The sequence below is a fragment of the Mycteria americana genome, chromosome 3 (genome assembly GCF_035582795.1).
Source record: "Mycteria americana isolate JAX WOST 10 ecotype Jacksonville Zoo and Gardens chromosome 3, USCA_MyAme_1.0, whole genome shotgun sequence".
Taxonomy (NCBI): Eukaryota; Metazoa; Chordata; class Aves; order Ciconiiformes; family Ciconiidae; genus Mycteria; species Mycteria americana.
In genome coordinates this window covers 87,515,416-87,542,480 of record NC_134367.1, presented here as the reverse complement: position 1 = coordinate 87,542,480, position 27,065 = coordinate 87,515,416, and the positions used below count along the sequence as shown (strand labels likewise).

Below are 27,065 nucleotides of genomic sequence, written 5' to 3'. Positions count from 1 at the left end.
TTTAAGAACTGACATAGCCAGAATATCCATGACTATCTAGTTTCTGTCTATTCAGATTAGGTAAAATAAAATATTTGTTTTCAAATAAGTTGTGTAACAGAGTGTGAACAGACTACTGTGAAACCAATCCATCTGTCATATCATGCTACATTACCGTATTACATCAGCAGTCCATTTTCTAAAATGCCAAATATAATTGATACTGAAAGCTTACCATACTGTAATACAATTATTTAAAACAACTTTTTTACAAGAGCCTAATTTAAAAGTTACTGGTAAAAATCTGTTTTGATGGTAGCAGTTGTATTTTTGTATTTAATGGAGTTTAATGCCTCAGAGCAATTTAAAGGACCAAGAGAGCTAGAAATTTATTTTTTTTTTACAGTATCTCAGTTCCCTAGATGCTGAAATATTAGCAGAAGACCAGCTTGCCTCCTTCAGTCCTCCCCCGCCACAGGGCAGAAGGCAATGCAGAAATCACCAAACTATTTAGGCTTTGTCTTCTCCATATGTTGGTGAAACACTGGGACAGGTTGCCCAGAGAGGTGGTAGATGCCCCATCCCTGGAAACATTCAAGGTCAGGCTGGATGGGGCTCTGAGCAACCTGATCTAGTTGAAGATGTCCCTGCTCATTGCAGGGGAGTTGGACTAGATGACCTTTAAAGGTCCTTTCCAACCCAAACTATTCTGTGATTCTATGATGTAAGTGTTCCTCCTTGCAGTTTCATTGTGAATGGAGAAGTAATCCTATGCTTTGATCAGCTTCCTCATCAGCTATTGTCCAGAGCAGGTTAGAGAACCTCAAAATATACACAGGCTCATTTTCTAAATTTGTATTCCATTTTCATATCATTATTTACCCTGAAATGTTATTTCTGTTAGTGTAATTTTAAACGTTTCTTGTAATTACTTCTTCCCTCTTCAGCATTTGAAGGATAATGATACTGCATTTTTTTTAAACAGTCTCCGCCTTGCTCGGCAATAGATGCTTCTAAAATGATCTGCTGCTGTGATGTGGCTTTGTAATGTTTGGGATCATCTGACAAGTGAGGAAAAGAGATTCCAACTAGACAAATTTAGATTTAAAACCATTAGTAACAAATGATGTAAGAAAGCTGTACCAATTTAGAAAACATCTGTTTTTGTGGACTTTAGAACTAAATGACAATATTTTGGAGTATATGTAAGTATTCTCCTGAGGGATGTCACTTTTTTTTAGGTAGATGAATATATCGTGACTCTGCTATATCCTATAGCTAATATTTTCGTGAGTGTTTCTTGTGAAGGCAAAATGCGCCATTAGCTACCTTTCACTTTTGTATCTGAGTTAGCTACGAATAAGCTAACTTAGTCCTTGTTTTGCATCAGCAAAAATGTGTGTTTGTGTTTTCTCCTTTACAATCTTAGCCTGTACACTGACCAGGGTACCAGAATCTGTTCTGGTTTTTTTTTTCTGTTGAATTTTGGCATTTTGCTTTTGTTCCTCCTTGGAAAAAAATCCAAACCTTTTGAACATTTTTGTAATATTGTTTTGAAAAGTCCATTTGGGATCTCAGAGGTCAGGTTTCCATTTGAGTTTGTCTGTTTCTGAAATATACAGGAGACACCATTTGTAATGTCAGGACCATCATATCACAAATGACCAGTACAACTCAGCAAACATCTTGGCTTTGAAAGACCATATTTTAAAAATATGTATTTTGCCTAAGAAACATTATTTCCATCTCTGGTAGCACAGTTTAGAAGCTTAAGTCATGGCCTGACAAATTAATAAATATTATTTATGGTTTTAGCTGCTTTAAAAAATTTATATTTCATTCTGAATGAAGTATTCTTACAGAAATTCCTCTATTAATATAAATACTCTTTCACCAAGACTTCCTTCATCAAGCTGTGTTTCCTTCTCAAGTGCCCATAGTGATGCTTCCTTTTCAACTAAATTCAACTAAATTCTGTTTCAGCAGACCATTTATTTTATTTTTTTTCAGCATTTTTAATTCTGAAACTGTATTTCTTCCTCAGGTACTCTCTCCTCCAAATAAAATGTTGTAAAATAACTTTGTACAAAATTCGTTGCTATCCAGTAGTTATCAATATCTGAGCTGTCAATAACTTAACAGATTTTGTATATTCTATGTGATTTCAGTAAACTTCTTGTGTAGATTGTGTTTTTCCCTTTTGAGAGAACATATCTAAGAAGGCATTTATTTTCATGAACTTTATAATTAGATAGTTCAGCACTATTGGAAGGTGGATTCTGCTTCTTTTATAGTAGCCTAGCTGTGTCTCAGTAAGTGCATGTTCATTCATTGTCCCTAGGACTCTCTGCTTCTCCGGGTATTGATATCCAGAATTTGGTATAACTGCTCAAAATGGGCAAGGCACAGGAATGAAAAGCGAAAGAACTACTTGTATGATTTGTAATAAACTACAAGCACTTTTTAAATGAAATGCTGGTTTTGTTGATTAAGCATTTTAGATGCATAAGTAACACAAGAACATGCTTTAAATTATCATTCCAAAAGCACAGCTCTAAATCAGCAAAGTGTGCAGAGTCAATCGTATTGATACAAGTTCAGTGGTGAACATGCAGTGTTGATGGCAGGGACAAGCCCAGTGGGACTGTTCATCTAATTAGAAAAAACTCAGGTCTCAATAGTAATTGCATGAAACTGGCATCAATTTTCAAATAAATTCAAAATAGCCTAAATTATTCATAACAAATGACAAAAGCTTGCCCTGCACTCATTTAATGTAAGCACAGGCTGCTAGTATATATAGTACCACCCTTGTTTTACAACCAATTTGGAACACTACCTATTTGCTGTATCTGACACAGTATGGATAAATAGGGCAAATAAATTTGAATTTTAATTAGAAATTCAGAAATTGATAATTACAAATGCAGACATAAGAGTGATGACAGACAATGCGTCGATACAGAGTTTTGTGCTACGTGCGAAGCCAGAGCATCTTTGGCTCTCCAGAAATATTCTGTTTGAGGACAGAGTATGAACTATTTGCTCACACCCTTAACTTCGTACTGCAGAAGGAAAGAAACACAAGGCAGAGGTGTCAGCATCATAGATATATGTAGTAAATTAGGCTCTTCAAACTATCTCTGTTGCATCCATTTAATACGATTGGAAATTTTTGTGTTGATTTGTCATTTGATTTTATGGTGTCAAATAATTACTTCAGCAAATAGAGGTTCTGAAAAGGATGAAACCAATCATTCTTGTATTCTTTTCATTGAGTAAGTTATTTTCTAATTTAATGTTCATCAGGGAGTACTTAGGGCAGTTCCCTGTATTGGTAGACCAGAGAAGCAATATTGCTGACTTAGAGGAACTCCTGACTTACTGCTTTTTTTTTCAGCAATCTCAGATAGTTCATGCATTACTGTCATTAACAGTTCGGTTAATCTTGCATATTTTAAGCAGTCTTTCAGCGTTGTACTTTAGTCAAAAATGTAAATGTGCTTTTCTGAACTTGTGAAGGTTTTAAACTTGATTTTCATCCCAAGTAGGAATGAAGAGTTGAAATAACCCAATTCTGCATTAAATGGAAAATGCTAAAATCTTTGATACAAAGATGTCAAGCCATCTCATTTCTACACAGTTGATTTAGAAAAAGAGTTGTCAGCACTCCTGACCTGAGATGATTTGCTTTAGTTTGGTGAGCAACACTGAAATATGTTATCTGGCAATCAGTTTGCCTGTATCTGTGCTTGTCAGTGCAGCCTCCTGGGATTTGTAGTTCCTGTATTTTGTGCTCTTTTCTTCTCTGTGATGCAGCTTGACTAGCTGAACAAAGACCCCTGGTTCACTGAGCTGGGCAGCTCTCAGGTGGCACTGTGATGATTCAATTAAAGAAAGATATTGCAGTGAATGTTGGCATGTGTAGTCCAGGCAAAGAGCAGGTCACATGGGAAGACAAAGAGTCTGAGGCTCCTAAAGTGTAACTTTGATGGGGTAGTTTCGCCATTCATGTAAATAAACAGATTTTTTGCCTCAGTGAACCACAGCAAAATACTTTCTTACGAATTTTCTGCATCCTGCAATTGCAGGCTTTTTAGATGATGGAGGTCTCAACAGAAAATTTGTAGTGTAATTGGCAGTGTGTGAGACAGAGCATATGTAGTACAATGGAGTTTCAAGACAGGAGTACTGCTGAAAGCAAGAGCAGTTACAGGTAATTCATTATCAGTGTAATACCAACAAGATGAGACTATATATATCTATTCTGTATAGTTAGCATGTGTTTGGAAAACAGAAAACATGTCCATTGCCTTGTAAAGAACCTTGCAGCTTTCTCCTACCCTGCTGGTTTTGTTCAGCCTATGTTGCTTCGTGTACGTCTCTGCATGGGGGGCTAGCTAAGGAAAGCCTCCAGCAACCTGCTTGCCAGCTGCACTGATGACCTTGGACTCTATAACGTGTTTAAGTAAGGAGGGGAAAAAAATGTCTAGGGAAACTTGTTGCGTAGTGTGAGAAATTATTACATATTGTAACTTGTTGTACTTTGTTAACAATTTTGGATGAGGTTTGTAGTTAGTTTCACTGGGTTATTCCACCCCTGCATGTGGGTAAAATGAAAAAGAAAGATTTTAGCAAAATTAACAAAGCTGTAGTGTGGGTGGACCCCAGTACACTCAACATAAGAGTAATCCCCTGTTCTGAGGTATGATAACTGAGTACAAAATTATGCCTAGTTTCATTCTAGTATTCCTGGGTATACCTTTAATTCCCTGGCACTGAAATTTGTTTTAGTAAGAGAAATCGAATTGAGGTATCTGTAAATGTATAAGTAGGTCAAGGCTTCAAGCTTTTACCATGTAACTCTTGAACTTTAGTTAGTTCCAGACTATTGCTTGCTTTTTCTAGTCTTGGAATCCTTGAATCTAGTGATCATCTTTATGTGGAGTGGATTTAGGCTTGCTTTTAAGGGAAGAAAAAACTCTTGTCCTGCACTAACAAACTTTTTGAGCTTTCAACTTTTGTTGTCTTTGAATTAATTAAAAAAACCCACTTCTTAAGAAGCTGTGATCCTGAATTATAGTGCAAGGGGATAATTTTTGCAAGGTGTGTGGATGATTAGCAATGAAATTCATATTTAGATTTAGAAATTTAAAGATCAGTGTCTTCCCAAACCACACGGCACTGAAATCTAAGGAGCCATAAAAATTGTGCTTCTAGGAGTTGTATTCATTGCACCTAGCTGTAAGTAGCTAAAGGATACTAGTCCTGGTTTGTTGTCAAGACTTCCACTGTCAATAATGGAGAAAGACAGATACCTTTGGGTAGTGACTGATGATTAAAGATAGAAGAGGTGAATCGTACCCCATATGGCAGAAACCTCTTATGATCATATCAAAGAAGAAGAGAAGCCTAATAAGTGTAGTCCTTCAATGGACTTTTAGCAATACACACGACTGAGAACCATCACCTTCACTTCCCATTTGATAACTTTTAATCTCTCTTCCCCATGGCCAGATACTACTGCCTCTGTGGGCTTGTTAGCTCTCTAATGGGTTCTGCCCCTGGAGTAAGTCATGCATGTCTCCATACCTAGCTCCCAGTGCGTTCGGAGCAGAGTCAGTGGTCATTATTAGGCAATGGCTCCTGTATCCTGTAGCCTTTCTATTACAGGATATCGCTATCTTCTTTCTGTTTGCTTCATATAAGATGCATTGTCACTGTTGTCATGGAGTTAGTCTTTGAAACAGATTTCACAGAGTCCTTGCATGTCAAGATGAAGACTGCAAATTATCTTCACAGGGAGACAAGTGAAGTTTTAAATTTTAATACTGTAAGTTTGGTCTGAGTTGCCTATGCATCAGAAGGTTAGTGAGGTTTTGTCAGGGATAGAACTGCCTCACTGGTAAACAAATGGCACATTTTTCGAAGGATACATTTATTTAGAAATGCTTCTGTAGGATCTTTGCTGAACTTCCTTCTAGCTACACTTTCCCTGTTAATAGTGATGACTGAAAAGCTAAAAGATGTGCTTATACAACATCCTTTACTCAATCACATTGAGCTTCATTTGCAGCATGATCAGGAGGCAGTTGGTTTTTGTGGATTTGTTTTCTTTGAGTTCTTTAAGAAGGCTTAGGGTTAAAAAAGATCCCATTGCATGACCAGAGCCAGTCAGGTTTAGCCAGGTGAGCACGTAAGAAAAGAACTGTGAAAGTCTAATTCTGAGGTGAAGTGAAGGAGCTTATATTTCACTTTTGAGCATTGGGTCAGGTGACTCAGAAGCAAACGATGATACATCAGGAAGGAAAATTATTATATCAGGCAGCAGCTTGTGTTTCCCAGATTAGACTCCTTGAGCAAAATTAGATGAAGATTTTCTTTCATCATTCTAATTAAACTATTCTGCCCTTTTCATTGTCTTAGGTCATTGTTGATGAATGACAGAGAAGTGCCTTGAGTGCTGCTTCCCAAATATAATTAAATGAGATGTTTTTCAGTGGAAGAGATTATACATTTGCTGAATTTAAAGCAGCTAAAACAGAAATACAGACTACGTATATTAAAAGTTAAACTGTGCACCTGCATATGTTGGATTAGATAGTTTTGAATCTTTAATTGAAGCACTTTTTTTTTTAATCTGCCCTTCATTTTCTTGAGTTCTTATGTTTAAGATTTAAGATAACTACAAAACACAAGTGACCTTTTAGATTTCTGTGTAAAAAGGGACAAGACAAATAAGAATTTAGTAGTGTAACAGATAACATACAGAATCCCAGGTCAACTGTAACTATTTAGGAGTCTGATGTTGCGTTGTATCTTGTTTCAGAACATTCCCACTGACTTATGCAGTAATGTTTGTACACTGAATTAACCAGGTAGTCCACAATGATGCTGTCTGGAGTGTGAGCTGCCTTTTGCACAGAGGGTGTTTGCTCCTGACACAGAACAATAATCTGAGCTAGACGTGCAGGGGAAGGTGTAATCCTGCAGTGCAGACATCCTAGAGCTCACTTTGCTAATCAAAACCTGAGAACTCCCCCCGAGCTACAGTCCCTATCAGAGTTAGGTTTTATACAGTTTAGATTAAATCTTGTCCATGAAGCAAGTTTAGGAAAGCGTATGTGAATGTCAGTTAAAAATTTATTCCATATACCCTCAAAAGACTGATTACTGACAGCACTAGGAATTCTAGGCATTAAACATTTGCACTCTTGTGTGTTCCTGAGAAAGAGGTAACTGCATATCACTACTTGTAAAATTATGTTCCAGGATTGTGCCCTACATTTGTAGTAATCCTTATTATAATGCAAATAGACCTTTATCATGTTGCCTTATGTATGAATTTTCATCTAAACTTTGTCATAGTGTAACATACATTATTATTCACTCTGCAGTTCTAGCAATATTCTTATAAGCTTATGCTGCATGTGTGGAATTTATCATCAAATTTACTTCTGTTCATTTCCATAGAAGACCATGCACCTATGGTTATAATTTCCTTTATTGTTTAAAACAAAAATACTCACTTGAATTTGAGCAACTTCTTGTTCATTTAAGGGCTCATTAAGACAGTTTACCAACTGAATTTAGAAGGGGTTGAAACAAGGATTCACTTATTATATGGATAATAAATGTAGGGACAGATTTCATTTCATAGACAACAGTTTGTCTGCTTGACAATTTCTTCAGAACATTATTAATAGCCTTTTCTATTTAAATAATTACATTCCATGTCAGATGAAAGTCATTACAATGACCATTGGTTCTTTTCTTCTGTTACATTTGTATATGCCTTAATTCTGAGCAACAGACTTGGTCTTCCACATCTTGCTAACAATATCTGCTTCTTGTGTGTACTTTCTGTTTTGGACTGTGCCACTGGATTTGTGTTCCTTGTGTGTTAATGTATGATCCATAAGTACATGGAGCATGTGAACCTGCAGACACTCTCTGTATAAACAGGTTTTTCATGAGCAGTCGAACTAATTGATTTTGTTTTCATTTTTGGTATGGATTTTTGTTCTTTTTCCCTGTGTACACCACTGGAGAGCCCAGCTCCCTTTGCCTTTCCTGGCTCTATACAACTCCCCTATTGGGCCAATTAATGCCCAGCTGCAGCTGATGTTGGTTTGCTGGTTTAGGTCATCTGGAAAAAGGTGTATAACAGAATTTTGTCTGTTAGTCTCTTTTCTCAACACAACCCAGCCACAAACTTTTAATGAATTCTTTGGGAACCTACTGGGGGGACAGAGGTGAAATAGAAATTTTTTTTTAAGATTTGACTAATAAAATAATATAAAATGCTCTGTCACACAGAGTTTTTCATATGCACTATGTTGGTGATTTAAGGAAAAATGAAGGATAGTTGTAATTCATTTTATCACAATATAATTGAATATTTTGAGAAGTTAGATATTCAAAGAAAGAAAGATGGAAGTTATCTAATGTGTAAACTTCAATTATGAAATGTGCAAGAATAAAAACTAGCATTGTCAGCCAGTGACTCTGTCTAGATATTCTTTGTGTTTTCCAGTAAATGGGCTTGCTGTTCATAGTTCACACGAAAGTGAACCTTTGGGTTGAGCATAATTTATAAAATGTACGGGCCAAATTAGCCTAAAAAATTGAGTTGGAAAAAATGAGCTAATGTAAAAATATTTTAAAAATGCAGCGAAGTGATTTTAAATGTTTTTATACTCACTCCATTACCTACAAAAAATCTTACGTTTCTGGCTCTGCTGTCTCCGGGGATGCGAAATTGCATCATGTTGTATTTTTTTTCCTGTTCTCAAAAGAAAAGAAGGATTTTTTGCTTTGAACTTAAAAGCTCTATTTTTGTTTTGAACAGCCTTTTTGAGAACTGTATCAGTCCCCTAGAAGGCTGTATGACTCTATTTTGCTTTCATATGTGGTACAATACCAGTAATACAATCAAAACATGATTCTATATCCAGCAATGTTTTTTAACTATTTCTTGTAACTACTGTTAACTACTTTAACTAAATCTCTTTGTTCTGCATTGGTATTTCTTTCTCAAGAGACTTTGAGCACATACATTTTTTTACTGTTGTCCACGAATAAATTACTTGCAGTTTTTTAGCCTGTTCAATAAAAATATAGAATATAAATTATTAGTTATAAAAGAAATGGCAAGAGTGGACCTGTCATTCTGAGAGATTGATCTAGAATTTCTTGGAGAATTTATTTTAGGAAATAATTTTGGATTTCTTTATTCTTTCTTTCTTTTATTTTTTTTTTCTCTGTGTTCAGATGGAAGACGTCATAGCCCGCATGCAAGATGAGAAAAATGGGATTCCTATTCGTACAGTCAAAAGTTTTCTTTCCAAGATCCCCAGTGTCTTTTCTGGTAAGAGTCAAAGTGAATTTCATGCTATTTAAAGTTTCCACTCTACCTTATGTAAGGGGATGCTCAAATGGAAAACACTTTTAACTGAGTGCTATGGGGAATTCACAGTCATCTGGTCTGGAGGAGACATTGACTATCCTTTGAATACTTTAATTATAGAAATTTTTGATGTTTCTCTCACACTGGAGTAGGCTTACACAGAGATGGTTTTGTCCTGTAAATTAAGTGAAGGGAATACTTAATTTACTACAAGAAGTCAATTATCTGAAGATGGCAATATTTTTATTGCAGAGTTTCTGCATTTCAGATCTGGTTTTTAGCGTGTTTTCATGGCAAATATGAGTTTAGTGTATAGGCCAGTACATGAAGATAAGAACTGCTGTAGCAGCAGCACAAAAGGAAAATCGTCACTGCACTCTGCAGCTAATACTGAATTGTGGCTGTAGACATTTATTACAACATTTATGACCTGCTTTTGTAGCTGGCTGCCTGTGCCCAAAAAGCTAAGACTGAGATGTGTGCGGTGATTTGAAAGACAGCTGTAAACTTTATAGCTAATCCAAGTCAGTATTGTCATATGCACAAAAATCTGTTCATTTATTAATTAACTCATATAATATATTTATTCATTTATTTACATACTTTTATATCAATTTATGCATTTAAATATGTGGATATGTATCTTTTTGTGCTACTAATGAGCATGGAGTTCCTTTGCAATAGATGCCATTGTTGAACCTACATTTTCCATACTCTGGTAACAGTTGCAATTTTTGTAATGGAAAATGTAATCCTTACATAGAAAGTATTTATAGAAGTTTGTACTGTCCAGAACAGCAAGAAGACTTCTATACTTTAATTTTCAACCTTTGGAATCTTTTTGCTAGTGAATAATTCTGGCACAAAGAAGGAAAGAGTCTTAAGAATTAACAAAATGTCTTCATGATTTTAGAAACTACTTGTACAAAAACTAGCCTCTGAAGAATGGACCTTTATTTCCCGTAAGTTAGTACAGCATGGCATCCTATTAAATTATCTATATTAATTGTTATTCTCTGCCTTACCTTGTGTGCTATGGATTTCAAATTAGACAGACTATGGTTATTTGTATAGCAGGAGACATTATTTACCAAAATGGGGATTTTTACTCCAATAGACATCACACTATTTAAGGGTGTGTTAGAATATATAGACAGTAGTACATAGCAGTCACCAATACAACTTTTGTATTGAGGCATTAACTTTATCAGCTGCAGGGGGAAAGAAAAAGCATAGGAGAATTCATTTTTTTCCCTTTGCAGATTTTCTCCCTCAAATACCAGGGCAGTAATTTTTGCTACACATGACTGAAAAACTCACCAGAACAGCACAACTGCCATTTTAGTTCAATTAATCTACTTTCCTGTCAGTTCTCTATGCTGGATGGAATCCAAACTCTTCAAACCTTTGTGCTGAGAGTAGCGGGTTTCTTTTAATGTGCTAGGAGTTTGTGTATAAGTAGCAAATGTACATCAGCTTGAACTCAAATCTATTGATTACTAGGAAACATGGGACTATTGTTGTCTAAGGATCATCATGATGATCGTGAAATGTGTGTAATAACAGCTTATAGTACTGTTATTGCCCACAAAAGCATCCATATGAAAATGATCAAATCAAGAGCAGATACTCTCCAGTTAAAAAATACATATATATGTCTATATGCTCTCATGTATATCTCTGTGTGTCTATGCATAAAAGCATGTATTATACCCAGCCATCTGCCCAGGATTATGTCCCATAAAAACTGGAACTTTGCAATTGTTTGTTTGTGGGGAGAAGCAAAATGGGTAGGTCTACCACAGTGTAGTCAGGTTCCTGCAAGCACTTACAAAAGACTTGTAAGAGTCCTTTAAACAACTTCTAAAAATTAAGGATGTCCATAAATTGTCTGTCAGAATAGGGTCTTATGGGCTAGCATTTTAATTATGTTGTTATAAAAGCAAGAGAGGTATTTTTATTTTTGTTTACTTTTATTTCATAGTATTGCTTCTAAAAACAGCAAGTGCAAAACTACTTCAAATAGCAGTCACTTTTTAATGCAGAATTACTGACCATATCTATTTAAGGATGACTACATTAGCAAAATCAGCCTGGGAAATGGTATCTGAATTTAACCTTTTAATAGAATGTTGTGATTATAATAAACAGGATAATGTGATTACATTATCTCATTTACTGAGTCATTCCTTAAATGTTTTTACAAGTAAAATATCCACACAGAGAAACATTTCAAACACAGATAATTCTCTATAGGCTGTACACATTGTTGTGCTTCAGAAAAACACAAAGAAAAATAATGCTAAGTTAAAGATTTTTTCACCTTGTGAAATTTTGAAAAAATTATTAATTGTATTGCTTTATATTTCATATATTCACAGAGAGCAAATAAATTGCTTGATGTTGATATTTGTACATTATTTTTGAGCAAGCTGCTTGAATTCAAATGCACCATTTTTGTTAGGTTTCTTTCTTGAAATCTTTCGGAAGTAAATCATTTAGTTGTCTTTACCTGATGAAAATATGCTTAAAATGAGTTTGCAAGCTATTTGATGAAAAAGAATACAAACCTGTAGATGTGTGCTAATTACTATTCATATTTGTATCCACATTTAAGAGTGTATCAGATTGACTTTATGTAGCAAATTTATCTATGGTGTAAATTCACTAGAGATGGTGAATTGCAGACTTATTTGGATAATAGCATTCCAGTCACCTACAAGCAGGAGGTGAAACGGATTGTGAAAAAAACCCAATCCTTGACTGAGCTCCAATGTATCATATATGCCAAGATAAAAATCTCTGAAAACAAAGGGGTAAAACCAAAGCCGTTAGCACCTATCCTGGTTCTGTACCTCATTCCTTAGTGCCAAGAGATTTTTCCTAGCTGTTTAGCATTAACGATACTCATTTAAGTTCTTTCGATAAAGAACTCTATATAAAGTTATGCTTCTTTTTATGCAAATAACTATGGTAAACGACTTAGTATGTTACAAAGTCTTTAACAGAAATGATGGGGCTTATTATACATAGAAATAAACAATTATTGGAGAGGGAAAAATGCATCCTTGTCTAATTGCAAATGGGATTCAGCATAAAGGAATCATTGGAAGTACAGCATCGGGAGCTGACTACTCTGACTTTTACTTGTGCTGCCTGCAGACCTGCAACCTGTTGTGCTCATCAGTGAACATATGTGGTGTATTTTAGTATGTCGTGACAAGCAAGAATAAATATCAAACACCCCAGAATTATTCTGTACTGTAGCTTGTTGGGTCTGATGAGCTAATGGTTTTATTGCACTCAAAGCTTATTTTACACCAAGATCTGCATCATTCACTGTTGCAGAACAGATATTTACAGTCTCCATCCCCAGCTTTTTTTTTTTTTTTTTTAGTCAAATAACTACTACACATGGCTTTTTCAGCACAATTCTATACTGACTCATCCTGACACTAGCTCACTGCCTTCTGGGGCCATTGTAGCAGCATACTGTATGCCTATTACAATTTCAGTCAAAAATGTTTTTTTGTGAAAGACCCTAGCCTTTACAGAGTTTCGCTGAATTACCTCATCCAGCTAGTGCTTGTGAGGGTAAGTACAATTAGGTCTTTGAACAGAGGGAACGTACAATGTGCTGTAGCAGATGGTTTTTGTAGTGATGGTTCATCTCAAGCTGAGTCACCAACAATCTTACTTGCAAGTAGGCTCACACTGGATGCAACAAATAAATGAATTTGCATGGATAGCTTTGCAGAAAACAGACTAATATACCTGTGTACCCTAGTACACTAATGGCTGAAACCAGATTTGCTAGATTATATCTTAGATCTTACACTGATCACTGTTAATGGAAATTCTGCTGGAAATTGTAGTATTGCTTTAGTCTTGACTGCTTAAGTGTACAAGCAATGCTATAGTGTAGACCATCATTATTCGAGTAATAGCTTCCTGTCTTTGAGAATGGAGTAATCTATTCTTACTATGAGCAATATAGCCTGCTTATGCCCTTTCACATTATAATCTTGAGTGTGAAAATCACACCAGAGGTTGTGTTTAAAAAATTGTATTGTTCTAAAAGTGTATCCTCTAGCAGATCCTGAACTATCTCTGAACTGAACTGATTATACATCAGGTGAACTGGAATTTTCCTGAAGGAGGGGTTGAGTCAGTTTTCTTGGTGGCTTTAGATGCAGTTACACATATGGGCATCTAAAGCTGGGCTTGAAGATGACACTGAAGTAGTTCAAAGAATCATAGAATCATTAAGGTTGGAAAAGACCTCTAGGACCATCTAGTCCAACAGTCAGCCCAACACCTCCATGCCTATTAAACCATGTCCTGAAGTGCCATATCTACATGTTTTTGAACTCCTCCAGGGATGGTGACAAAACCACTTCCCTGGGCAGCCTGTTCCAATGCTTGACCACTCTTTCAGTAAAGAAATTTTTCCTAATATCCAATCTAAATCTCCCCTGGTGCAACTTGAGGCCATTTCCTCTTGTCCTATGGCTTGTTACTTGGGAGAAGAGAGAGACACCCACCTCACCACAACCTCCTTTCAGGTAGTTGTAGAGAGCGATAAGGTCTCCCCTCAGCCTCTGCTTCTCCAGGCTAAACAATCCCAGCTCCCTCAGCCGCTCCTCATAAGACTTGTTCTCCAGACCCTTCACCAGCTTCGTTGCCCTTCTCTGGACACGCTCCAGCATCTCAATGTCTCCCTTGTAGTGAGGGGCCCAAAACTGAACACAGTATTTGAGGTGTGGCCTCACCAGTGCTGAGTACAGGGGCACAATCACTTCCTGATGCAGGCCAGGTTGGCTTTCTTGGCCACCTGGGCACACTGCTGGCTCATGTTCAGCTGGCTGTCAACCAGCACCCCCAGGTTCTTTTCTGCCAGGCAGCTTTCCAGCCACTCTTCCACAAGCCTGTAGCGTTGCATGGGATTATTATGACTAAAGTGCAGGACCCGGCACTTGGCCTTGTTAAACCTCATACAATTGGCCCCAGCCCATCGATCCAGCCTGTCCAGGTCCCTCTGTAGAGCCTTCCTACCCTCAAGCAGATCGACACTCCTGCCCAATTTGGTGTCATCTGCAAACTTACTGAAGGTGCATTCAATCCCCTCATCCAGATCATTGATAAAGATATTAAACAAGACTGGCCCCAATACTGAGCCCTGGGGAACACCACTTATGACCAGCTGCCAACTGGATTTAACTCCATTCACCACAACTCTCTGGGCTCGGCCATCCAGCCATTTTTTTACCCAGTGAAGAGTACACCCGCCTAAGCCATGAGCTGCCAGTTTCTCCAGGAGAATGGTGTGGGAGACAGTGTTAAAGGCTTTACTAAAGTCCAGATAGATAACATCTACAGTCTTTCCCTCATCCACTAGGTGGGTCAAGTGGATGCCTATGTGGTTCTTGGGAAATTTGACTGTTTAATGTAAAAATTTTAGTTATCCCTGTCTATGGATCGATATCACTTTTTGTGATTAATGCTGATGACCACAGTCATGGGCACTCAGTTTTCAGAAGGCACATGTTTAAAACAGTGGTTGATGGCTCACTAGACTGCAGTAATGCAGGACCCCCTGTATACCTGCAGCGTAGTCATAACAATGTTATTCATCAGATACATATTGTGGCTTTGATTTGAAACTTTAAGGTCTCCAAAGAAAAAAATAGGCAGGAGAAATAATCTTTCTATGTAATTATGCATTTTGATGAACAAAAGAAGGGCTTGCTGTTGTTGTCTCCATGGTTTTAAAATGTTTTGGAGGAGTGAAGAAGATAGTTTATATAGACATCTTGCCAGTCAACAATAATAACTGCATGAAGGTTGTCATGTGCATTCTTTACTAACACTGATTAGAGCATTAGGAATAAAAAGAAGGCAATTTGCCTGGAACATAGTTCACCATTAGGCCTGGAAGTGGATAAAAAACTTGCTTGAAATGACGAATGTAGGGAGTCTGACATATGAATCATAAGGATTAGAAGGAGCTCTAAAATATCATTTTTATTTTTACTAAGGAGAGACAGCAAGTAAATGCCAAAGTTTTGCTGTTCACTTTCAAGCAGAAAGAAGTATTCAGTATTTATGGATAAAGCACTGCAATAGTCGAGAGTTTGTTTTGGGGGTCTTTGTGGGGTGGGCGGGTGGGTTGGTCAGTATTAGTACTGAAACCTTTATAAGCTAATCATAATGTGGATATTTCATTAAGACAGATGTAGTGATATAGTGGTGTCTTATGGTCATTACGGAATATCATGTGATGCTTTACAGGACTTTAAAGTGTATAATACTTGCATATGCTTGGTAATGAATAAAATTGGTGGAGAATGTGCCAATTGAGCGGTGTGTAAGCACTAATGAGAGACACTGTTTAGTGTTTTTATCGAAGGAGCAGGGAGAACTATGAGAAATGTAAGTTCAATTAAAGAATACACACAGAGACAGAATAAAGAGTATTCAAGGAAAGTATGTTTGTACTAGTTGTTACTGGCTGTTTCTGATGCATGGCTCAATACTTTGGGAAAGTAGTCACAGCTTGAACCAACAAAAATAGGAGAAGGCGATCAGTAGAAAGGTGGTTCTTTAACATCCCCTTCTGAGTTAAAGAGAAAGTGAAAAGATTCATTTACCTTTCCCAGGAAAATATAATCCATGTGAAGTCTTTAGTTTTTTCTCATTTCTAGATGTGAAGCTGATGTTGAGCCTTTTCCATATAGACATTGCATTTTCCCAATTTTTAGAAAGATTATTTCCATCTTAAGCCGTTTTTATTAATCATTTTTCCCCATCTCAGAAAATGCTTATTTCTCTTCTATTTGGGAAATTGTTAAGATAACGAGATGTTGCACTTTGATTAGCAAATGTATTCATATAATCATTAATTACCAGTCTTTATTTAAGCACGAGTAGGTAGTATGCTTGGTAAAAAGAGAATTTATGTGTTTAAACATAGAAAAATCCTGCTGAAAAGCAGACCGGCAGGCTCAGCAGCCTGGTCAGATGTAGTGAGAGACCCCAGAGGAAAGCAGTGTTGTAGTAGCTCATCTCACCCACAAATCACAGGTGGGTGAGCCCAAGGAATGAGTCACAGGAGCTACCTGCAACAACAGTATTGCTTGTTATATAGAAGCAGGCAGCAAAAGATAAAGAGCAGTACAGTGGGAATTGGATGACTCAGGGGACTAATAACAAGAAAGAGAGTGTTTCATCTGTCATTAGTTTTGATCTTTCCCAGCTGAGTAATGAGTTGTTAGCATCTGATGACTTTTCAGTGCTGCATGTGAAATGAGTTGATAGGTTTATCCACTTCAGTACTGGAGATTACCTACCTGAAATATAAGATAAAAGAGAAAGCTCTACTACTTGGATTGACAGAAAAAACCACAAAAGCATAACACCTCAATCATCTGGTACCTTTGAAGCAAAGTAATGTTGCATTGTAGGGAAATACAAGGATTTTGGAATCCATTTTTTATACCTTTTCCAGAATAAATTAACCACGTGGAGAAGCTAGGATTCCCATCTCCCAAGCCCCTAATTTTATGGACTTTTTTTTTTTTTCCCCTTCAGTGTCTCCAGTGCTGGGTTGATGACAGGTTCCTGCTTTCTTGTTGTCTCCATTCCTTCATCGCCATTTTCTTGCATTCTCCTACGGGTATAATTTAATAGTAGAATCGGTGCTGGTTTCTTTATGCCAAATCAGCCTCTTGTTATTTGCAAACAGAGCCTTCAGTGTTAAAACCGCAAGCTCACTGCCTTGATGAGGTTCCAGCCTTAGTAAAATGCTTTGATGAAAAGATCTCTGTCAGTACACGAGGGACAGAAGCTGGTTCATTCTCTCTCCTGTGCTGGTTCAGAAGGGCAAATATGAGCAGGGACTTGCCATCTTTACAGTTTCACTTTTCAAAGCAGAACTTTTGAGAATAAAAAGTTAATAATCCTCTATCCCCAAATGAACAGTTGGTTTTAAGTTAAAACACCAATCTCTCTTGTGTGTCGTTTCATTCATCACTTTGTCAGAGTGACTGATTTGCATTCAAATGTTCATGGTCTTTTGGGAGTGGATATTTTTAAGGAGAAGGCAGGTTCTGTTATTTATTGATATCATGTTCATGATTTTTAAGTCATGAGTAGAAGAGATTGACTAAGTGGCACCATAAGATTGGATATACAGTCATTTCAAAGTAGTGAGGTAATTAACTGATTAATGAGTGGTGCTTTCTATGCTTTACCATTTCAGAAAACCAAAGTGGATATTTGAGTGCTGTCTGCATACCTTCACCTCCTGTTTCTGTTTCCTTGCCCGTCTGCTTTGGCCGCATCACTGGGATTGTAACTATGGCCAGAGAAGGGTGCTCTTAAGCTGCTTAAAACTTGATAGAACTTTTGTGTTTTATGGAAAATCAGCTTAGTGACAGCATTGCAGTTGTGAAGCTCAGAATGGCCGTGTGACAAGCTGTGGTGGGCTGGGATCAAATAAGAGCTGAATGCACTTATTCACTTGAAATGAAAAGTGAATGAAAGAAATGAAAAACTGTTTCCAATAACTTTAATGCTCCAAGATGGTTATGCTCTCCATTTTCATTTTAAGGCATTTGTTAGTATCAGAACTTTAATAAATCAGTCAGAATTAAAAGCTTTTCAAAATGTGAAAGTATTTTCATTGGTTATTTTAAACAGAACAACAAATTCTCATTTAAAAGTTATTGCTTTCTCCTAACCAAACAACAACAAAAAATTGTGTTCATATGTTTACCTTTCGATTCAGTGGTGATTGCCATTTAAAGCATTAGTAATAAGAAGAAGATACAGTGAAGAAAGTCTGAGGCAATTTTGCAAAATTGTTCTATGAAACTGAAATATACTGAAATCCCATTGAAAAGTCTTTTAAAGTAATCTGTGTGCAAAACAGTCATCATAAATGTCTGTTCCCTTAAAATCAGTAGATATGAAAATCTTATTTTCACAGACGTTTGCAAAAGAAATAGGTCTAGAAGTCATGCATTGATGGGCAAAAAAATCTTAATAATTGTTCTCTTGTTGTGAGATGGGAGATTGCTAGGAACATTCATCTTATTTGTTGTTCGTCCACATGAAGTGCACAGTTTGAATTAGATGATCCCCTGTTTCCCAAATGCTGTGTAAGGCCTTACAGCTCAGCATGTTTCCAGAGAAAGAGCTCTGGGGCTTGTTGATCATAGATACAAATTTGTTGCTAACTTTTCCTACTATGTTGTTTTGTCATGAAAATGCTTCCCTCCCTTTCCTACACCTTCTTCTTCCTAGCCTCCTTGCATGTAAGATTTTGGCAGTGTATTTAGTGCAATGGGGTTGCACCTTTGAAGTGTGAGTACTTTTAAGAGGAGTATGGGAAAACCTACTGCCTTCACTATGGCCAAAAATTTACCTAGTTTGCCACCCTTGATGCCCAGTCTCTGGACGCTGGACATGTAACATTCATGGAAATTGTGGGGTGAAAAGAGAGCCCTGCATCAGCCTCGCATCAACCTGAAATTAGCAGGAATTCTGCAATATATCACAGCTTCACTTTAGGTAGTTTGCCTTGGTTTTTTTGGCATAACACCAGTTAATAATTGTGCTTTGTTATGCTGTTTTTTTATCAGCAACAATGAGTAGTACTTACAGAAAACAGAGAAAATAACCCCCTCCAACACACACACACACACAAATATACATAGCATGCATATTTATGCCATATATATTTGCCCATGGAGGCAGTGCATAATATATCAGCTTAAAAAAAAAAACACTTTTAAGCTGATATAAGCACCATCTGTAGTAGTGATTAATAACATAGGTTCACTGAAGTCTGTTATGTGCATAGTCAAAGCCTTGTAGGAAGACAAGACTAGAATAAGTCTAAGGAAGAGAGACTGTACAGAAATATATTCAGAGGTTCTATGAAAATGGTTTTCCTTCCTGGCTATCTCTTGGAAATCTCTTAGCAAGAAGTACTATTGATGTTGCATAGCAATGATTAGAACTAGTGAAATAAAGATCAGTGAGAATTTTCCAGGCAACTGTATTTTAAGTAATTGTTTTAATTAGCAAGCAGAGCAAAGTATACTACTTGACTCCATCAGTTTATGAGGTACTTCTATGACAACAAAGCTGTTTGTTTAAATCACATTGGAATTTTTTCACAGAGCAATTCGATGTACCCAGAAGAGAAGTGTTTTCTGAGGAGAAAGAGTCACTACTGTCTTTGCTGTCACTGATTTCTGAGACAGGAGGAAATTTGCTGCTCATGTTAAGAATGAGGAGAGGAATTGTATAGCTGAAGGCAAACGAAGTCCCAGCATGAAGTCCTTGTTGAGTGTTAGTAGTGGTCTTACCACAATGTGAAATCTGTTTCATGATACGCTTGATAAATAGTCTCTGGAGACAATCCCAGAAATGAACATCCACTTAAAGACAAAAAGAAAAGAAACCCAATCTGGTTCCTTTAAGGTCAGAACCCTTGAGTCCGAAAAGTATCCATTGTCTTGCGAAAAATCAAAACTTTGCAATAGTACCTGGGATTTTAAAGTGTGATTTTGTATGAGTGTAATGTAATCCTAAAGCTGGGAATATATGTTAGTAGGTTTGAGTCTTGAATATATGGTCAATTAGAATGGAACAGAATAGTTACAGAGAATATCTGTGTACAAGGCTGTAGTTAGGCAGGTACTGTAATTGTTTTATAAATGAGACAATAGATATTAATACAATTACATTGTGGAGTACGCGTCAAAAAATATCCAACTTTTTAATTTATGTGGCATCGTATGCTGTTGTCAGTGGCATGGTTTTGGTTGACTGGTGATTATTTATTATGTGTGTATAGGAAGCAACATAGACATGTGATAAGTATTGCTGGTACAGACACAAATAATATATTATTTAGAGGTATCCTGCTAGGTGTAAAACAGTGTAAACATATACATTTGCTTTTCTTTTTAAGATGGTACAAATGCATCTGGGATACTAGTCCCCTATTCCTCTTAAATGTCATCTAACATTGACTCATTTTGTGAGTTTTCAAGCAACATAATTTCTTTCTGCTTCAGTTTTACCATTTTAGTACATTGTGTCTTTAGTACATTGTATCATGAAATTGTATCTTATTGTCTTTAAATCTACTGCTTTAAAGGCGTTTGAAATATTTAAATGAACTGCATGCAAAGAGAAAGTGGTGCTGTATTTGCAGATTTCAATCTGCCATTTTTACAGCCAGATAAATATAGTTGGCCAACAGTTAAAATAACCAAACTAATTAAAATCATTCCCTGGAGAATATGCTCCTTAAGCAAGAAACCAAGTTAGCAGGGTTTACAAGATGACTTGTGATTTAGCTCCTAATTTTGTTGGTTCCAGCTCTGAGGAAAAAGAGTTTGTCATTGCAGTTGCATCAGAAGACTGCAGACTTGACTTTGCAAAAGGACAGCAAGGAATAAATTCTAATAATTGTAATTGTTTGTATTTCTGTTGCTGCCGAAGTTAGCCACAGACTACTTTTGCATGGTGCTATTATCAAACAGTATATGTACACTTTATAATAAAAAATGTCACTATAACATCAGGATTTTCATAGTGGGATGCCATTTGATGACCTCCACCTCACTGCAAATAAGCTGCGCTCAGTCTAGCTTTGCTTTACTAGGAGCTAGTGTGTATCTGGATTGTCTGGAACTTTCCTGAGTTCCAGAGGAAACTGGAGCAGTTTCCTCCAGTTAACAGATGTTATTTTGTTGATCACATCCATTGGGATCTGATGACGTCCATCTTACCATTTTATTCCTAAAAACTGGATCTCCTGTGCAGGTCCCTTGACCTTACTTGGTTTTATGGCAAAACCAGTTTTCAGGAGGATTTGGACTATTTTCTTCCCTTTCTCAAAAACAACTTCTGCTGTGTTGCCCCATACGATGATGTCATCAATGTATTGCAGGTGTTCTGGAACATTGTGTTCCAGATTCTGGAGTCCAGTACAGTCTGGATCAGTCCATGGCAAATGGTAGGGCTGTGTTTCCACCCCTGGGGCAGTCGATTCCAGGTGTACTGGACTGTGAAAGCAAACTATGATAGCAAGTGAAAGCAAACTGTGGCCTGCACTCTGCTGCCAAAGGGACTGAGGAAAACGCATTAGTGATATCGGTTGTGGCATACGACTTGACTGCCTTTGACTCCAGTTCGTATTGAAGTTCTAGCATGTCCAGCACAGCAGCACTCAGCGGCGGCGTGACTTCATTCAGGCCATGATAGTCTACTGTTAGTCTCCACACTCCATTAGATTTTCACACTGGCCTTATGGCACTGTTAAAGGGTGAGCGAGTCTTGCTGATCACTCCTTGGCTCTCCAGTCAACGATTCACCTTATGGATGGGAATCAGGGAGTCTCGGTTGATGCGATATTGCCGTTGGTGCACCGTTGTGGTAGTGATCGGCACCTATTGCTCTTTGACCCTCAGCAACCCCAACAGAAGGGTCCTCTGGGAGACCAGGCAAGGTAGACAGCTGTTTAAGTTCCTCTTTCTCCAGGGAAGCTATACAAAAAGGCCACCGGTACCCTTTTGGGTCCTTGAAACACCCTCTCCTGAGGTAGTTTATGCCAAGGATGCACGGAGCCTCTGGGCCAGTCACAATGGGGTGCTTTTGCCACTCATTCCTGGTTAGGCTCACTTCGGCCTCAATACAGTTAGCTGTTGGGATCCATCCATCACTCCAGAAATACAGATGGGTTCTGTCCCTTTATAGCTTGATGGCATTAGGGTACACTGTGCACCAGTGTCTACTACACTCTTGTACTCCTGTGGGTCTGATGTGCCAGGCCATCAAATCCACACAGTCCAGTAAGCCCAGTTGTCCCTTTCCTCCACCTGGCTGGAGGCAGGGCCGCCCTAGTCCTGGTCATAGTATTCGTTACCCACTTCTTGTAGATACAAGTCAGGAGTTCCTGCATTAAAATCAGGAGTAAGATCAGCCCTTTCACTCTGGGAAACTGCCCACTGGAAACTGGAACAGCAATTTTCCTGGAAGAACCCCCTTGTGTGATAGTTTTTCCTTGCAACTCACATACCCATGCCTCTAGGGTCAAGATAGATTTTCCATCCCACTTCCTCATGTCCTCTCCATGGTCACACAGGTAAAACGATAGGGTGCCCCGTGGTGTGTAACCTCTATATCCTCTCTCTTGAGCAGAGGAATGCTTATACCTAATAGCTGAGATACTGGTCTGTACAGGTGGAGAGTAGGACCTATCCTCTTTGAGTTGCTGGAACTCCCGGGACAGTTTCTTCACAGCTGAGACGAGGGAAGAAGAGAAACTTTCTTTGTATTGCCAGAGTTGGCCAGCCAATTCATCCATCCCTCTCCGTCTTTCCAGGTCATTACTGCCAATGAATTGGCATATGATGCTGGTGCACTCCGTACAAACTTCCACCACATGGGTCACGTGCACTGGACTTCATCTGGATCTTTGGATAACTGCTCGTTGTCCAGGTCACCATAAATCACCTCCAGCACGGCTAATTCCGTCAGGTACTGGATACCTCTCTCCATGGTGGTCCACTTGCTTGGGTGACATATAACATCTTCCTTGAAGAGATACCTTTCCTTCACGCCTGACAGGAGTCGCCTCCAGAGGCTGAGGACTGGTGCCCCTTTTCAAACTGCTTTGTCAATGCCCCCTTCCCTAGAAAGGGATCCCAGCTGCTTGACTTCCTTACCCTCTAATTCCAGGCTACTGGCCCCATTATCCCAGCATCGGAGCAGCCAGGTGACAATGTGCTCGCCTGGGTGATGGCTGAAATCCTTTCATGTAACTCGCAGCTCACTCAGGGATGGAGATTGGGTGGTTACCATCTTGTTTATGAGTTCTTCCTCTCCCTCCAAGGAAGAGGAGGAACTCTTCTGTCAAGTTCTTCCTCGAGGGGAAGCGGGGAATTCTTCTTCTTCCTCCTCCTGTTCTCATGATGGCCCTGCTTTAGAGTAGTCTGCCTCCTCACTGCCACGGCAGTATGATTCTTCCTACTGCTCCCTCAGGAGAAGCTTCTTCATCCCTTACTAAATGAGCTGACTTTTGCTTCCAAGATTTCTTCTTGTGTGTGGGAGTGACTGTTACCGGCACAGGTTCATTCACTGGTTCAGCTGCAGTGCCTGTTGCCGGGGTTTGAGTAGCCACAGTGCTTGTTGCCAGGGTTTGAATAGCCGCAGTGCCTGTCACCAGGGTTTGAGTAGCCACAGTGCCTGTCATGGGGGTTGGAGTAACTGCAGTGCCTGTCATGGGGGTTGGAGTAGCCGCAGTATTCTTAAATAGTTGTTCAACCCTAAGCAAGACCTGACACTCATTCAGGAGACATAGCAGTAGGACCATGCTGATATTCAAAATTCTCAAGAGCTATTGTAATTAGCCTGCAGAGGAAGGGGAAGACGGAGGAAGGTGTCTCCCCCGTAGGTTGGCTCTCCAAGGAGAAAAAGTAAAAAGTGTAATTATTAATAATTTCCAATAGATGGCTCCCGAAGTACAGAGGTGATGGCAATGCTGAATACAAATACGAGATTGATCTCACAACCAACAATTTTATCATACCATAAGTCAGTGTTACACAGTACAGCAAAGGGATAACCTTAATCTACTTCCCAGAGGTGATAAACAGCACACAAATACTGATAAACAGTATATATGGCAAGTAAGGTGTTACATAAAACAACTCTGAGAACAAATACAACAACTCTGAGAGCAAGTAAATCAACACTGTGACCAGCGACTACTAAATTAATACAATGAATGCTTAGAACAAATTTGTTTTAACACGCTCTGGCCAGATCTGCTGTTATCTCAACCCTTCGAGCCCCATGTTGGGTGCCAAAAAAGGATTGTTGTGCTTTAACCCCAGTGGGCAACTAAGCACTACACAGCTGCTTGCTCACCCTCCCCCCCCACAGCCCACCCCCTGTGGGATGGGGGGAGAGAATCAGGAAAAAAGTAAAACCTGTGGGTTGAGATGAAGACAGTTTAACAGGACAGCAGAGGAAGAGAAAATAATAATAATAATCATTATAAAAGTATTTACAAAACAGGTGATGGATAACGCAATTGCTCACCACCCACTGACTGATGCCCAGCCAGTCCCCGAGCAGCAATCGCTGCTCCCCAGCCAACTCCCCCCGTTTCTATACTGAGCATGACGCCATACGGTATGGACTAGCCCTGTGGCCAGTTGGGGTCATCTGTCCTGGCTGTGCCCCCTGCCAGCTTCTTGTGCACCTGGCAGAGCATGGGAAGCTGAAAAGGCCTTGACTAGTGTAAGCACTGCTTAGCAACAACTAAAAAGTCAGTGTGTTATCAACATTATTCTCATACTAAATCCAAAACACAGCACTAGACCAGCTACTAGGAAGAAAATTAACTCTATCCCAGCAGAAACTAGGACACAGGTTTTCCAAAAAGCCCACCACTTTGAAATGGAAAAAATCCTGAAGAAGTTCTGTATATTATTTCCTGCCAGCTGTGTTCCTGACAAAAAGATACATTAAATTAGAGTCACCCACACAGGAAGTAAAGGTAGTTCCATGCAGCTTACCGTGACTGGCAATCTATCACTTTGTAAATACATGCACCATAGATATTAATTCATTTCACAAATTATCAAAATAATTTTAAATGGAATAATAGGATCAAGAACAATTTGTTAACAGGAAACAAGAGCGCTCAAATGTGTGATGAGTGTTTCTTAGACTGCCACATGCATTTGGCAGAGCCTGTTATAGGATGCTCCTGAGCTTCACAATAAAGGTCAGAAATTGAATTTATTGTTTAAAAATCTGCTTTCTAGTCTTTGCAGTTGGAGAGTGAGCCTTGCTGTAACAAAACAAGCATGTATGCCAGCAGGAGTTACTCTGTTTTCCATGATCCCAGCCCCACAGACTCAGCAGTCCCCAAGGGCAGAGGATGCTGGCAGCTTTGAAGGCACAAAGCCCAGCATTCCTGCCGTGCATGTTGCCGTTTTGCTTCCCACACAGCATCCGTCTCTTTTTGCTATAGGGATGGAAGATCTCGGTGGGGATGCTCTCGGTTTACTTGTTTCCCCTGTTAGGGAAGATGACTGGAGTACATGCTGCTTTCCTGCGCTGCTCCATGGAGCAAGGGTGTTGGCACAGTAGGAAATGGGCAAAGCTGTTGCAGCAGGTGCCGGGAAGTCAGAAGGTGCAGGCTGGTGAGTTTGGTGCCTGAGGAACAGAGCAGAAACCCAGGACTCTTCAGGAATCCAGGTAGATGGCACAAAGAAATTACTTACAAGGTTCTCCCTTACTGGCAGGAAGGAGGACATAGACATTGCCAAGACTTGGGTAGTGGAGTCAAACTGATTGGAAATCATTGAGAATATTAGAAAAAAAAAAAAAAGAGGAAAAGGAAATTAGTATTAACTTCCCCTCCCCATACACACATTTTGTAGCATATTATTTTTTACTATAAGGCCTGGTAGTGCTTGAGTGTAGGAGCAGGCAAGTGGGACTGATGGGTATTTGATGAGTGTTTCACTGTTAGAATAATGTAATGTCTATGAAGGGTTTGAGTTGCTGCTGAGAATTTGATTCCATTGTATCATATGGAAAACACCAGACATAAGGTATTTGCAGCAGACAATTCAACCACCTTGGCCCTTCCTGAAATATTTACCTTTGGAAGGATTTTGATGAAGTGTTTTGAAAATAAAAAAGCTATTCTTAAAATAGTATGTATGTTTTTACAGACGTACAGAAGGTTCTGTAACCTTTTATACTACAACAGCTATATATGTAGTTTTGATGTACAAACACCAGCAAGGTATATGCATTTCAGGTATTTCAATATACCCGTTTGGATCTCAATTTAGCCATCAATGCATGCAAATATTCCTTTTATGCATTAAATTGTCACAAATTGCATGGGTGTTAGCCATTTAAAACTGCTGCACAGCTTTTTAACTTGGGTTCTGAATATGTAAGAGGCTTGTGGAAAATATTGAGAAGGTGGTTGCTGATTAGGTTGTATTTTACTTTCTCTTCAGAGTCAAATACCAAATTAGTATGTGCATGTGGGGGTCTCATGGAATCAGCACCCCATATGCTTGTCTGATGCCAGAATTTTTGCCCTTTGGCTTTTATAATCAACTGTGAGATAGCTAAAATGTGCAAATACTTTATAGACCTATAGAACTCTATAGACCCTTTACCTTTTTGTCAAGACTATCTTCTTGTACATTTTGGACTTACTTATTATGGAAGGAAAGGCTTGCAGATCTTAAACAAAATAAGCATATAGTAAAATGCCTGGTTGTTGCCTGAACTAGTTTATTTCTAGAAGAGGGAATATTTTATGAATAGAGAAAAGGCACTGGGCCAAACCTGCCCATTAATTGTTTGTTTATATAAATTCCACCTTCTGCTTTTCTTCCCACCCCTTTATCCTCTCCTGATTTTTCTAATTGCTTTCATCAGTAATCATTTCAAGTTGAATTCTCCTTGCTTCCATACTCTTCAGAGAAAAAAAACCTTCTTTGTTCTCTATTCACTTATTTTCTGAGTGGTAGCATTTTTGTGTTCCTACTACCTGAATTCTCAAAGTGGATGTTTTTAAACAATTTTATCAAGTCCTTTCAAAGGCATCTATTCA

General features: G+C 38.4%; 1 protein-coding gene across 1 annotated transcript in view; it reads left to right on the top strand.

Annotated features, from left to right (window-relative positions):
- RGS7 (regulator of G protein signaling 7) overlaps window positions 1-27,065 on the top strand; it is a 233,371-nt gene that overhangs the window by 101,603 nt on the left and 104,703 nt on the right. The window contains exon 3 of the mRNA XM_075497396.1: window positions 9,253-9,349. Within this exon, the coding sequence (XP_075353511.1) occupies window positions 9,253-9,349 (97 nt within the window). The remainder of the gene's footprint in view (window positions 1-9,252; window positions 9,350-27,065) is intronic.